The sequence below is a fragment of the Colletotrichum tamarilloi genome (genome assembly GCF_030869305.1).
Source record: "Colletotrichum tamarilloi strain Tom-12 chromosome Unknown Scaffold_8.1, whole genome shotgun sequence".
NCBI classification, from domain to species: domain Eukaryota; kingdom Fungi; phylum Ascomycota; class Sordariomycetes; order Glomerellales; family Glomerellaceae; genus Colletotrichum; species Colletotrichum tamarilloi.
The window spans coordinates 395346-407663 of NW_026849391.1; the positions used below are offsets into that span (position 1 = coordinate 395346).

General features: G+C 57.4%; 3 protein-coding genes across 3 annotated transcripts; 2 read left to right on the forward strand and 1 right to left on the reverse strand.

Annotated features, from left to right (window-relative positions):
• Window positions 1–680: 680 nt before the first annotated feature.
• CTAM01_03479 (uncharacterized protein) lies at window positions 681–2154 on the forward strand (the record flags this gene model as incomplete). Its single annotated transcript, XM_060519514.1, has 2 exons — window positions 681–1718; window positions 1792–2154. 2 exons carry the CDS (start codon window positions 681–683, stop codon window positions 2152–2154), a joined length of 1401 nt encoding a protein of 466 aa, XP_060385720.1.
• Window positions 2155–2693: 539 nt separating this feature from the next.
• On the reverse strand, window positions 2694–4874 carry CTAM01_03480 (uncharacterized protein; the record flags this gene model as incomplete). Its single annotated transcript, XM_060519515.1, has 3 exons — window positions 2694–2737; window positions 2963–3985; window positions 4061–4874. 3 exons carry the CDS (start codon window positions 4872–4874, stop codon window positions 2694–2696), a joined length of 1881 nt encoding a protein of 626 aa, XP_060385721.1.
• A 2436-nt stretch (window positions 4875–7310) lies between these two features.
• On the forward strand, window positions 7311–11657 carry CTAM01_03481 (ATPase; the record flags this gene model as incomplete). The annotated part of the gene is made up of 3 exons (XM_060519516.1): window positions 7311–7439; window positions 7514–8495; window positions 8548–11657. 3 exons carry the CDS (start codon window positions 7311–7313, stop codon window positions 11655–11657), a joined length of 4221 nt encoding a protein of 1406 aa, XP_060385722.1.
• Between the last annotated feature and the right edge of the window lie 661 nt (window positions 11658–12318).

The following is a 12318-nucleotide window of genomic DNA, read 5'->3' on the forward strand; positions in this document are numbered from 1 at the left end:
CCATGCCCGCGTACATTGATCCTCCTTGTACTCAGTTGTACCCTTTTCTTCGCATATAGACACACCCCTTCGCTACCGTGGAGTCAAGGTACAAATGTGCCCCGCCGTTGAACTTCACTCTGACCACCACCCCGTGCCCCAGAAGTTGTGATGGATGGTGTGCTGGAGACGATGTCATGGGCCGGTCCTGGAGGCTGGAGCTACCAGTCGCTTCGCTTCCTCGCTTGAAGCTCTCTTGCGTCGCGCGCCCTGCAGCCTATTGAAGAAAAAAAAAAAAAAACCATGAGCCATGGCAAGGCATGGCGTGGCATGGCGGCAGACACGCAAAGACAAGTGAGCGGCGGGCTTCCGTTTGTCAATGGACCAGGGTCATCATGTAATGGCATTGGACTCTTGGAGACCAGGGACCCAATGGCGTTAACTCGGTATGTCTTCCAAAGGAGTAGGCGGTGGTGACATGAATGCCCGCGAAGCTCCGAACTCGAAGCTGAACCTTGGGCAACTTTCTCCATGAACTTTTGCTTTCCTATCTGTCCCTTCACAGAATCTCGGAGTCCAGCATCGAGGAACCTCTTTCACGTTTTTGATACCCTCCTCGAGAAGCCTTGTCTGCTATTCCCAATTCGTTTTCAACTGTATTCAGTCAGTTTGGGGATAGCCTTCACACATCAACCGCAATCATGTCGGCACCAATCTCTCTGTCCGCTGTCTCCTCCAACGAGAGCATCATCAAGCTCCCTCACCCGTACCACGCCGAGTACGCCGTCCAGCGTGCCTTCAACCACGACACTTTCGCCGGCAAGACGTCAGAGGGCGGCCTTCACTTCTACCGCCTCACGCCCCTCGCCGCCCAGGACAACAACACCAAGAAGCAGACGACTCCCCTCCCCGAGCGTCTTCACAGCGAGAACCTCTACTTCTCCGAGCCCGCGGACCTCAAGTCGAGCGAGCTCCCGGCCGACTCCAACAACAGCGCCTGGGCCCGCGCCCGCCGCTCCCCGAGCACCGTCTTCTCGTGGGACGGCAAGACCAAGCCCACGCTCGCCCAGGCCTGGCTCCTCGTCTACGTCATCTTCGTCCTCCGCCCCAACGAGGAGCTCGTCCGCCTCGAGCTCCGCGGCGCCAGCGCCGACACCCTCGGCCAGCAGCTCCGCGATGTCCTCCTCGCCATCGAGCACCCGACCCAGACGGAGGCCCAGAAGCCCGCCGCCTCCGCGGAGCAATCCACCGTCGTCCTCCTCCGCTCCGCCTTCTGGCAGGGTGCCGGATCGCCCTTTGGCCCCCGTCCGGTCTGGCTCCCTCAGGAGTCCCCCGCGGCGCTCGACAACCCTCTGTCCTCGTACCCCCTTACCCCTCTGCAGCACACCATGACGGCCGTCCCGGCCTCGGACCCGTCCAACCCGAACCTCTACCAGCAGGCGTGGCACCCGATCCGCCCGGCCAAGCCCGCGCCGGGCGCGACGGTGTACAGCCGCTGGATCCCCCACCTCAAGGAGACGTTCAGCATGGTGGCGCTCGACTACCGCAACGCGGAGCACCTCCGCCTGTTCCACGAGTGGCAGAACGACCCGCGCGTGTCGCAGGGGTGGAACGAGACGGGCACGCTCGACCAGCACCGCGAGTACCTGCGCAAGATTGACGAGGACCCGCACCAGTTTGCCATCCTCGCCGCGTGGGAGGACACGTTTTTCGCCTACTTTGAGGTCTACTGGGCCAAGGTGCGTCTTCTCTCTTGTCTCCCGTATCCCAGCCTACAAAAAGTTTGTATAATCACTAACAAATCATCAACAGGAGGACAAGCTGGGCGGCTACTACGACGCCCAGGACTGGGACCGCGGCCGCCACTCCCTGGTCGGCGACGTGCGCTTCCGGGGCCCCCACCGCGTGACGGCGTGGTGGTCCTCGCTGATGCACTTCCTCTACCTCGACGACCCGCGCACGACCTGGGTCGTGGGCGAGCCCAAGAAGACCAACGACACGGTGCTCATGTACGACTTCATGCACGGGTTCGGGCTCGACAAGTTCGTCGACCTGCCGCACAAGCGCAGCGCGTTCGTGCGGTGCTCGCGCGAGAGGTTCTTCCAGCTTTGCCCGCTGGGGGATAACGAGAAGGTTGTGGGCGGTATGAGGATCCAGCTTGTGCCCAAGTTGTAAAAAGGACAGACACATTGGGTGGTGGTTGCATCTATGACACAGTGAGATACTATGTATGTGTGGATTATTAGTCTTGTTTGAAATCTAAAAGTGTTGCGGTATGTGGGCGTGGGAATAATGTACATAGAAGATATGCAGACAAAGCTAGGAAGGTGTCATTTTGGGGAAGAATTTTGTGTCACTACTCTTTTTTTTTTTTTTCGGACGCAATCTTATCTGATCTGATCTGATTGATTATGCCTCAGTGACATTAATCTGCGTGACCTACCTTACTTGACCTTACCCAGGCTCTGAATCTTGACAGCGACACACCAAAATGAAGAGAAAAAAGGTCTAGGCAGTATACACTCATGAGGAACATCATTTGCATTCAAAAGTCTAGCCAATTTAGTCTAAACTAACCCCCAAGAGACGGAACTTATTGCGTCCGTCTTTCGTTCATCATCATTGTACTCCCAAGAACACCTTTGAAACCCAAACATAAACCCTGAAAAATCCATTTTATGCATTTTTTTTTTAATTCATAAACAACCCAAGAGTCAAGAGTCGGGGGCCCTTCCGAGACCGAGGTGGTTCCAGCAGACTGTTGTGGGAGAACACGCACGCAACGGTTAGCAATTCAATCAATCTCTCACTGACGATGGGGTCGAGTCGGAGAAGGGGGGGCGTGTGAAAAAGAGGAGAGGAACACAGAAGAAGAGGAGAGGGTAGTAGACAGGGAAGGCCGGTCGGCGCCGGTGGGATCCAAAGAGTCAAGGAAAACACAACCAAAAAACACAGCAAAAAAAAAAAAAAAAAAGTAACTCACTGGTAAAGCCGAGGTCGTCTCTAAAGTACGCGTGCATGACATCCTCACCCCACGTAGTCCCCACAACGGGCCCGCTCGCGACGGCCTTCTTCCCAATCGCCAAACCGATCATGGGCTCGACGGGGCCGAGCTCCGAGAACGTGGGCTTGTGCGCGCCCGACGTGAGCTTGGCCAGCATGAGCTGGTGCGCGTTGATGGCGGCGTAGTGGCCCATGTGCATCGCCGTGCCGCACCGCTTGATGCCGGGCCACAGGCAGATGTCGCCCACGACGATGTGGTCCTCGGCGTTGGGGACGTTGCCGTCGCCCTTGAGGACCATGTTGGGGTGGATCTTGACGTAGCCCTCCTCGTCCTTTGCGGCGGCGGGGAGGTAGTCTGTGGACGGGACGCTGCGGGAGATGGCCATGACGACCTCCGAGGCGACGAGCCTGTCGCCGTTTGTGAATTCAATCTCGTGGCGGGCGCGGCCGTTGGGCAAGGGGTCGAGCTTGCGCGTCTCCTTTACGCGGTGGTTCAGGAGGACGTTGACGCCCGCCTCGCGCGTGAGCTCGAGGGCCTTGTCCTTGCACTCGTCCGACAGACCCTCGGAGGAGAGGAGCTTGTCGCGGGAGTGAACGAGGGTGACCTTGGAGTCCGGCTCGACGAGCTTGAGCTCGGCGGCCATCTCGATGCCCACGGCGCCGCCGCCGACGACGACGACGCCGTCGGGGGCGTTGCGGACGGCGTCGATCTGTTCCTCGGCCTCGAGGAGGTACTGCTTGCGGGTGAGGGACTGGGGCACGACGGGGAAGACGCGGCGGAGGCCGGAGGCGGCGACGAGGAAGTCGTAGGAGAAGTCCTGGGGTTGCTTGGTGGCGTGGTCGAGGACGGTGGCCGTCTTCGTGGCCGGGTCGACTTTGGAGACGGAGCCCTGGACGAAGCGGACGTTGGGGCGCTGGAGGGAGGCGATGTCCTCGAACTTTACCCAGGACTTGGCTGCGTATTTGGAGTCGGCGAAGGCGAGGGGGGAGCCGATTAGGTGGACTTTGGAGGGGTTATGTTAGCGGGGTTGTGATATAGTCTGTGAGCTTCAGGTTCGGAAGCTTCAGGGTGTCTTACAGAAGCCATCACGCTCGTCGACAAGAGTGATCTCGACAGGGACGTTCTTGAAGTCTGGGTGGTGCTCGTAGGGAATGTGAGCAAGACGAGGCGACTTGCCGCTGCTCAGGTCGAGCAGGTTCAAGGTGGTAGAGACACCGGCGTAGGAGAGACCTCCGATGACGAAGACCTTGAAGGGGGGAATAGCACCAGGAAGAGAGCCCATCTTGTCTGCTGTAGCCGGAAATGTAGAGGAGTCGTTGGAATCTACAACTACGTCTGAATGAGAGAAGGAGGAGGAGGAGGAGGAGGAAGAGGAAGTAGAGGAAGAATAAGACCGGTTGGAGCTATAGGACTCTAGCGGCGAGGCTTGATGAAGAGGGAGGCAAGTAGAGGCGAGGGAAGGGAGTGAAGATGCAAATGGGGATGCAGATGCAGAGGCTGTGGCAGTTGCGGACGAGAACATTCGCATGGACAGGAGCAAACATAAAGATAGCGTCCGCCGGAAGCCGAGCGGAGGGCCTGCATCGGACCGGAGCTGGTGCTGGCGTGCTGGAGCTGCTGGTGGTGGTGGTGCTTGTACTCTGCGGGTGACGCTGCTCAGACTGGTTAAAGTTGCCCGTTGTTGGATCCCACCACCACCGACGAATCCTTTTCCCAACATGGAGGACCCAATTCCAGATTCACCCCTCCGAGGCTGGGCCAAGACCAAGGAGGAGTAGAAGCAGGAGGGCGGCGAGGAACACGAGGAAAGGGGCAGGTCGAGCCGAGGGCTGGCTCGGAGAATGAGACGCCTTGCAGCCGAGAGTGCTGGGCGAAGGATCCGCTTGGCCATGGCGGCGATCGCAAGGAAGGGCAACAGCAGAAAAATAGGAGAGGGAAGACGAGGTCCAGGGGCCGACGGACGGGACTTGAGTGACACTCTCGCACCGGCGGCGTCACTGTCAGTCAGTAGGGAGGGGAATGGGAAAGCGACAGCGGAGATGACGGCATGGCTGGGTGGGTTTTGGAGCCGCCGGGGAGTTTGGGAGAATTTGTAAAAGGGCAATTCCCCCCTAATGTATGTATTGTAGGTATTGCTACATTGTGACTTTCTTGGAAGGATTGCTATACTATGGGTAAAGTTGCGCGGATCTTGAAATTGCCGTCGTCATAAATCTGCGGCTTGTAGAAGTTCAAAGGGGGGGGCATTTTTGCTCGGTTCGGTTGTTCGGGGATGTCTTCGTAGAACGGCGTTTTGTTGGAGCCTTTTTTCTTTTTTTTTTTTTTTTTTTTCGGTGGTTGGAGGGGTGTTGTTGGGAGGGGTCTGAGAATTATCAGATGGTGGAGGAGTTAAAGTTATCAGATCCGTTCAGAGACATGCAAGCCACTCCCAGCGCCGGGTCTAAGAAGCGGACTGGCTGAGCTGGGATCTAATCAGCATTACCTAACAAAACACAAGCATGAACAAGTTGACAAGCCTAAAAAAGACCAACAAAATGAAGGAAACCAAGGTACTCTGTACGCGTTGGGGCACTGCGCCTCGTTTTCAGTGGGCAGCAGCACTGTTCGGAATTCAAGGGTAGAAAAAAAAAACTGTAATTCTCCTCTCTTTCTTCTTTCCAGGGCATCTCGGGTTCCTTTGCTTTCCGTTGCTTCTACCGAGTACCTTGGTAATGAAGCAACGGAGTAGAGATGCTGAATGGATCGGCCGTTGAAGCTAATGCCGCTAAAGGTTCTCACTGCAGTACACAGCAAAAGACACGGGATTCGCAATTGGCCTTGCTCCTCACTGCTACACACCAGCGAGATGTGTGTACCCAATGACGCCTTCTTTTGCAAATTCGAGATGAAGTGGATGAGTGGGTGTGGCGGTGGAATGTACCCTCAATGGGAAATGGGGTGTGTGGGTGCCCAGCGCCAGAAGAGATGCGCCATTTTCCCCAGGAGCAGCCATGGCCGGGACCGTCGCAGTGGCTTCTCTGAAAATTTTCATTCACGACATGGGAGGATCAGGAAATCTCAAGAAGTATTCCGTAAAGCTTTCCGAATGGACAACAAGTTCGGCAGGTCCGCAAAAAAAATACTGCGTAGAGAATGGAGTACAGGCAGAGAGCAAGGAGCAAGGAGCAAGAAAGAAACATGGGTGTCCGTACCGATGTACTTCGTACACTGAGGTGGACTAAGGTAAGGTAAGGTAGGTATTTTGTACCCGCTCGGGTCGGCGTCTCCAGCCTTACTTAATCCGGAAGGGATGGGCCGTCTCCGCCAAGACAAATTATCTGATCCGAACCCACAGTCCGGTCCTCGGCCCCACATCCACTCGCTCCATTTGCTCCAGTCGTCCTCGCTTTTCCCTCTCTGCTTGTCTGATTCTTTCACCCCCTTTGACCCTCACAAATCGCTATCAGATGCTATCGCGAATGCGCCAATGTACATCTGTACATGTGGCCTCGCCCACAAACACTACACACTCCCTCAGGGATGCCGCCAGTACCCTTCACGTGCCGTAGCACATTGCACATCCCGCTACAACCGTCAACTCCCGCAGTAGCGTGATCGTCTACCGTGGCTGCTGCGGTCACTGGTCTCTCGCCGCTTAACGATCCCCGAACCTCCCTCGAGGACCACCTATGAAATGTCGCAAGAAAGCAGTGCCGTATACCGTTCCGCAGGGGGGATCACAGTCGGCGGTGGGCGTCGGTCGCCGTTCTCCCCCCCTCGTTACGGCATGCCCCCCTCGTGGCCCTCTCAGCTCCCTAACTCGGCTACTCCACGGCAGGGTACTTTGCATTACCACCCACCTCACCTACGGGGAACGGATACCTACCCTCCCTAACGTCCCGTCCATGCTGCTTCCACTGCTAGCCTGACAAGGTACGTGGGCAAGTTACAATCGCCCCCAGCGGAGACTCGAGTCGCTTCTGTGAAATGTGCTGTCATCAAAGCCTGTGAAGCCAAGCAAATGCTCGCTACTGTTGGCTGGTCTTGGGAATGACTCCCCTAATTACCCGCTAATGCTGCGGATGCCAATGAACACACAAAACAAAAATCGCCTCCACTTCTGGGTTCTGGTTCTGGCATGGTGCAAAGAACGGCAAGGTTGCCCTGTATGGTTGGACCTCGCTCGACGCTTTCGCTGAGCTCTTCCTTGCCACCAGCTGCACGCCAAGTCTCTGTGTTTCTGGGGGCTGGCGATGAGAGAGAGCTCCTTTCTTAACCATCTGCTTCAATTGCGAAAAGCGGTCAAACTCTCCCTGATACCTGTTCGTCAGTTCAAGGTCGGATCACCATGCCTGACCAAGACTCACGATCGGCTGCGGCCGAGAAGGCTGATACTGCTCTCTCGACATCACCAGAGCAACAACAAGTACAGACAACATCAACAGAGACTACCGAGGTCGCGAAACCAAAGGGAAAGGTGAGTGTTGCACGTCTGGACTGGGCTGAATCTGAATCACATTTTCAGCATTTTATTTTTTCTCTTGGCCTCAGTCTCTCCCCTTCCTTGAGTACGTGTACGTGTGCGAAGAGAGACTGACCATCCTCTCCCAGCGCTTCGAGACTGTCTTCAGCTTCTTCAAGCTGCTTTTCTATGCCAACCCAACATGGCTCGATTACACGCTGGTCTGCGTGGGCACCATTGCCGCCATCGGCTCGGGTGTCCCGTTCCCTCTGATGGGTATTCTCTTCGGACAGCTGATTGACGACATGAACGGCGCCACCTGCGCCGACGGAATCGGAGATGTGGGCGCTTACCAGGACGCCGTCAACGACAAAGTCATCAAACTCGTCTGGATCACCTGCGTCGCCTTCTGCCTCATCTACACGCACACCACCTGCTGGGGAATCATCAGCCAGAGACTCGCATCCCGCCTCCGCGAGACGTACTTCCAGAGCTTGCTGAGACAGGATGTCGGCTTCTTCGAGAGCAGACAGGCCGGTGAGGTCTCGTCCCGCCTCAACTCCGATATCCAAACTATTCAGTCCGGAACGTCCGAGAAAGTCAGTCACTTCATCGGCACAATCTCCTTCTTCGTCACCGCGTACGTTATCGGCTTCATCAAGTACGCGCCCCTCGCCGGCATGCTGGTTTCGCTCATTCCCGCCTACTTGCTCGCGTCCATGATTTGCGGAAGCTACATCCAGAAATGGAGCGGAGCCATGTCGGAGGGTATGGCTAAGGCTTCGTCCATCGCTTCAGAGGCACTGTCTCACGTCGCCGTCGTCCAGGCGTTTGGCGCCGGACCTCGCCTCGAGAACAAGTTCGCCGGCCATGTCATGGTCGCTCAGAAGGAGGGCATCAAGAAGGCCATTGCTGCTGCCTCCAACGCCGGACTCTTGTACTTCATCGCCTACGCTGCGAACGCTCTCGCCTACTGGCAAGGTAGCAAGGCCATCTCCAGATCGGTTGCTGGAACTGGCGACGGCACTTCAGTTGGTGACATTTACACCGTTGTGTTCCTCATTGTCGACGGTATATACTTCGTTTTTATACTACTTGGGACAACTTTGCTGACTACGACTAGCCTGTATCATGCTCGGTACCATCGCACCTCTGCTGCCCCTTTTCGGATCAGCAGCCGCTGCCTTTGTCAAGCTCCGGGAGGACATCGACAAGCACTCCACTATTGACTCCGTCACCGAGGACGGTGACAGACTGCCCACCAATATCCACGGCGAGGTTGAACTTCGCGGAGTTACCTTCTCTTACCCCTCGCGCCCCGATACGGACGTGCTCAAGAACATCTCTCTTGTCTGCCCCGGTGGAAAGTACACTGCCATCGTCGGTCTTTCTGGCAGCGGAAAGTCGACCATCGCCGGCCTTGCCACGAGAATCTATGACCCCAAGGAGGGCACAGTCCTCATCGACGGCCAGGATATCCGCAACCTCAACGTGAGAAACGTCCGCAGTTACATCAGTCTCGTCCAGCAGGAACCTTCCCTGCTCGACCGCTCCGTCATCGAAAACATTGCTCTCGGTCTCGTCAACTCGCCCAAGGAGGAGCACCAGAGACTCAAGGAAACGCTCTACGGACCCCAGCTCGCCCAGCTTGCCGAAGATCTCATGGCCGGAGAGGACCTCAACACCGCCGCCCAGAAGTACGGACCCGAAGTTGTCGAGATTGTCAAGCTCGTTCAGAACGCAACCGACCTGGCCGACGCCACTTCCTTCATCGACCGCCTCAAGCATGGATTCGGAACCGCCGTCGGCAGTGGTGGTAAGCTCGTCAGTGGTGGTCAGAGACAGCGTGTGGCCCTCGCCCGTGCTCTCATTCGTGACCCCAAGATTTTGATTCTCGACGAGGCCACCGCCGCCTTGGACTCTGCCAGTGAAGCCCGTATTCAAAAGGCTGTCGAGAACGTCTCCAAGGGCAGAACCCTCATCTCCATTGCTCACCGTCTCTCCACCATCAAGAACGCCGACAACATCATTGTCATGAGCGCTGGTGATATCATGGAGCAGGGAACTCACGCTGATCTCATCGCCCGCAACGGTGCCTACGCTAACTTGGTCAACCTGCAAAACATCAACGGCTCCGAGGAAGAGAAGGCTCCCTCTCGCGCAAGCACCGCCGTCGAGTCGTCCGCGGCCTCTGTGGACGCCGAGACGCCCGGCGTCGACCCCAAGGATCTTGCCAGGGCCATCGAAACGGAGGCGGGCACGGATGCTGTCGTGACCGAGAAGACCAAGAAGCAACTCAAGAAGGAGGCCAAGGAGCTCAAGAAAAAGAAGAAGAACGCGGCCCTGGAGACCGAGAACAGCGGTCTCGACAACGACAGGTCAACCTGGTGGATCACCAAGAAGGCTGGCGTCATGGTCCGCCCTCACATTCTCTACCTCCTCCTCGCCATGGTGTCCGCCTTCATTGTCGGCTGCACCTTCAGCGCATCTGGTACCATTTTCGGTTTCGCCATTGGCGTTGCCAGCCCTTGCAACGAGCCCAGCTACATCCAGAGCAGAGGTGCCTTCTTCGCCGGCCTCTTCTTCATGCTCGCCTGCGTCGAACTCGTCGCCAACTTGTGCAGTTGGTCCGCCTTTGGTTACATTGCCGAGAAGCTCCTGTACAAGATCCGTGTCGGCTCGTTCCGCGCCCTCTTCCAGCAGGAGCTCGAGTGGCACCAGTCCGGAGCCCGCAACCCTTCATCGCTCCTGTCTCTCATCACCAAGGATGCGGCGTCCATCGGTGGCTTCAGCGGTTCCATCATGGGAACCATCTTCGCCGTCGTTGTCAACTTGTTTGTCGCCATCATCTACTCTCACATTCTGAACTGGAGAATCGCCATCGTCTGCCTGGTCATCGTGCCCATGCTCCTGGGCTCCGGCATCATGCAGATCCGCGTCCTCTCTCGGTTCGAGGAGAAGCACGCCGGCGCCTACGCCACCGCCGTCGGCATCACCGTCGAGTCCGTCAACTCCATCAAGACCGTCGCCACCCTCTCCCTGGAGCACGAGGTCTTTGGCCAGTACAAGCGCGCCCTCAAGGACCCCAAGAAGGAGATCATCTCGGCCGTCACTTTCGCCAACATTTGGCTCGCCGTCGCCAACGTCACGGGTAACATCATCTACGCCTTCGCCTACTGGTGGGGATCCAAGCAGATCGTCGCCGGCAACGCCACGCAGACGCAGTTCCTCATCATCAACGTCGCCATGCTCGTTGGCGCCCAGCTGTGGGGTCAAATGTTCACCCTCGCCCCCGAGGTCACCCGCGCCCGCATGGCCGCCTCCAGAATCTTCAGTCTCCTCGACCTCAGCAAGTCCGACGCCGACCCGGCAGGCAAGGCCGCCGACGCCGCCGACGCGGCGTCAGAGTCCTCCAAGGGCAAGGAGAAGGAAAAGGACGTCGAGGCCCTCGCCAACCCCAACCCGCGCCCTTCCCCGGGCCGCGGCGGCGTCGCCGTCTCCTTCAAGAACGTCTCCTTCTCCTACCCCGCCCGCCCCGAGGTCCAGATCCTCGACAACATGTCCTTCACCATCCAGCCCGGCCAGTTCTGCGGTCTCGTCGGCCCCTCGGGCGCCGGCAAGTCCACCGTCATGGCCATCGTCCAGCGCATGTACTCCGCCAGCACGGGAACGATCGAGATCGACGGCATGGACATCTCCAAGTTCGACGGCACCGACTTCCGCGACGACATCGCCGTCGTGCCCCAGGACAGCGCCCTCTTCGACGGCAGCGTCAAGTTCAACGTCGGCCTCGGCGCCCGCCCCGGCCAGGACGCCACCGACGAGGAAATCGAAGAGGCCTGCCGCCTCGCCAACATCCACGAGACCATCGTCGCCCTCCCGCAGGGCTACGACACCGAGTGCGGCCCCAACGGCTCCCAGCTGTCCGGCGGCCAGCGCCAGCGCGTCGCCATCGCCCGCGCCCTCGTCCGCAAGCCCCGCCTCCTCCTCCTCGACGAGAGCACCTCCGCCCTCGATGCCGAGAGCGAGAAGGCGCTGCAGGAGGGCCTCGAGCGCGCCGCGCGCGGCATCACCGTCATCGCCATCGCTCACAGGCTGCACACGGTCCGCAAGGCCGACGTCATCTTCGTCGTCGAGGCCGGCGCCGTCGCCGCCAAGGGGAGGCACGAGGAGCTCATGGAGAAGAGCGAGAGTTACCGCCTCAACGCCATGCAGCAAATGCTGGGTCACTAGGCAAAATCTTGAGCTGGTTTTTTTTTCCGTTACATGGTTCCATATTTTCTCAATCTTTTTTAAAAAAAAGTGTAATATCAAGTCCCTATCCCCCCTTTGAGGGCGGACCATTTTGGAATTTTCTGCCCCCCGCAAAGTCATCATCATCATCATCATCATCATCATCATCAGTTAGGAGTTCATAGATAGGAATGGGTGAAATATCAAAAACAAAGTTCAACTTTTTTTCCCACCACATATCAAAGAAACAAAGTAGTGAACACAATACGAAGTACCTCAGCCCCATGCAGACCAGAACACACAGCCTTTGTACTTTGTCCGTTGCCCTCTCCTCCCCCTCCCCTATGCAGCTCCACACAATCTGATGTCTCTCGCTCGTGTCATCTCACCCTCAGACGTGCCATCTGTTCGCCCGAGCATCCAAGCTCAACACGCTCGAAAAAAAGAAGATGCGTCTAATGCATGAAATAGCCGGGGCGAGCCGAAGAAAAACAACACAACTTCTGTCGGGGTCTCGGAGAGCTCGTGTATCCCGCATGCCTTTTCTCCATGTCAAAATTTGCGGCTCTTTGACCGTCTCATTCAGGGGCCTTTCTCTCTCGCATGACATAGCTTCGACACGTTTTGTGTCGCTTCACTTTATTCCCTTCAGCGTGTGGAC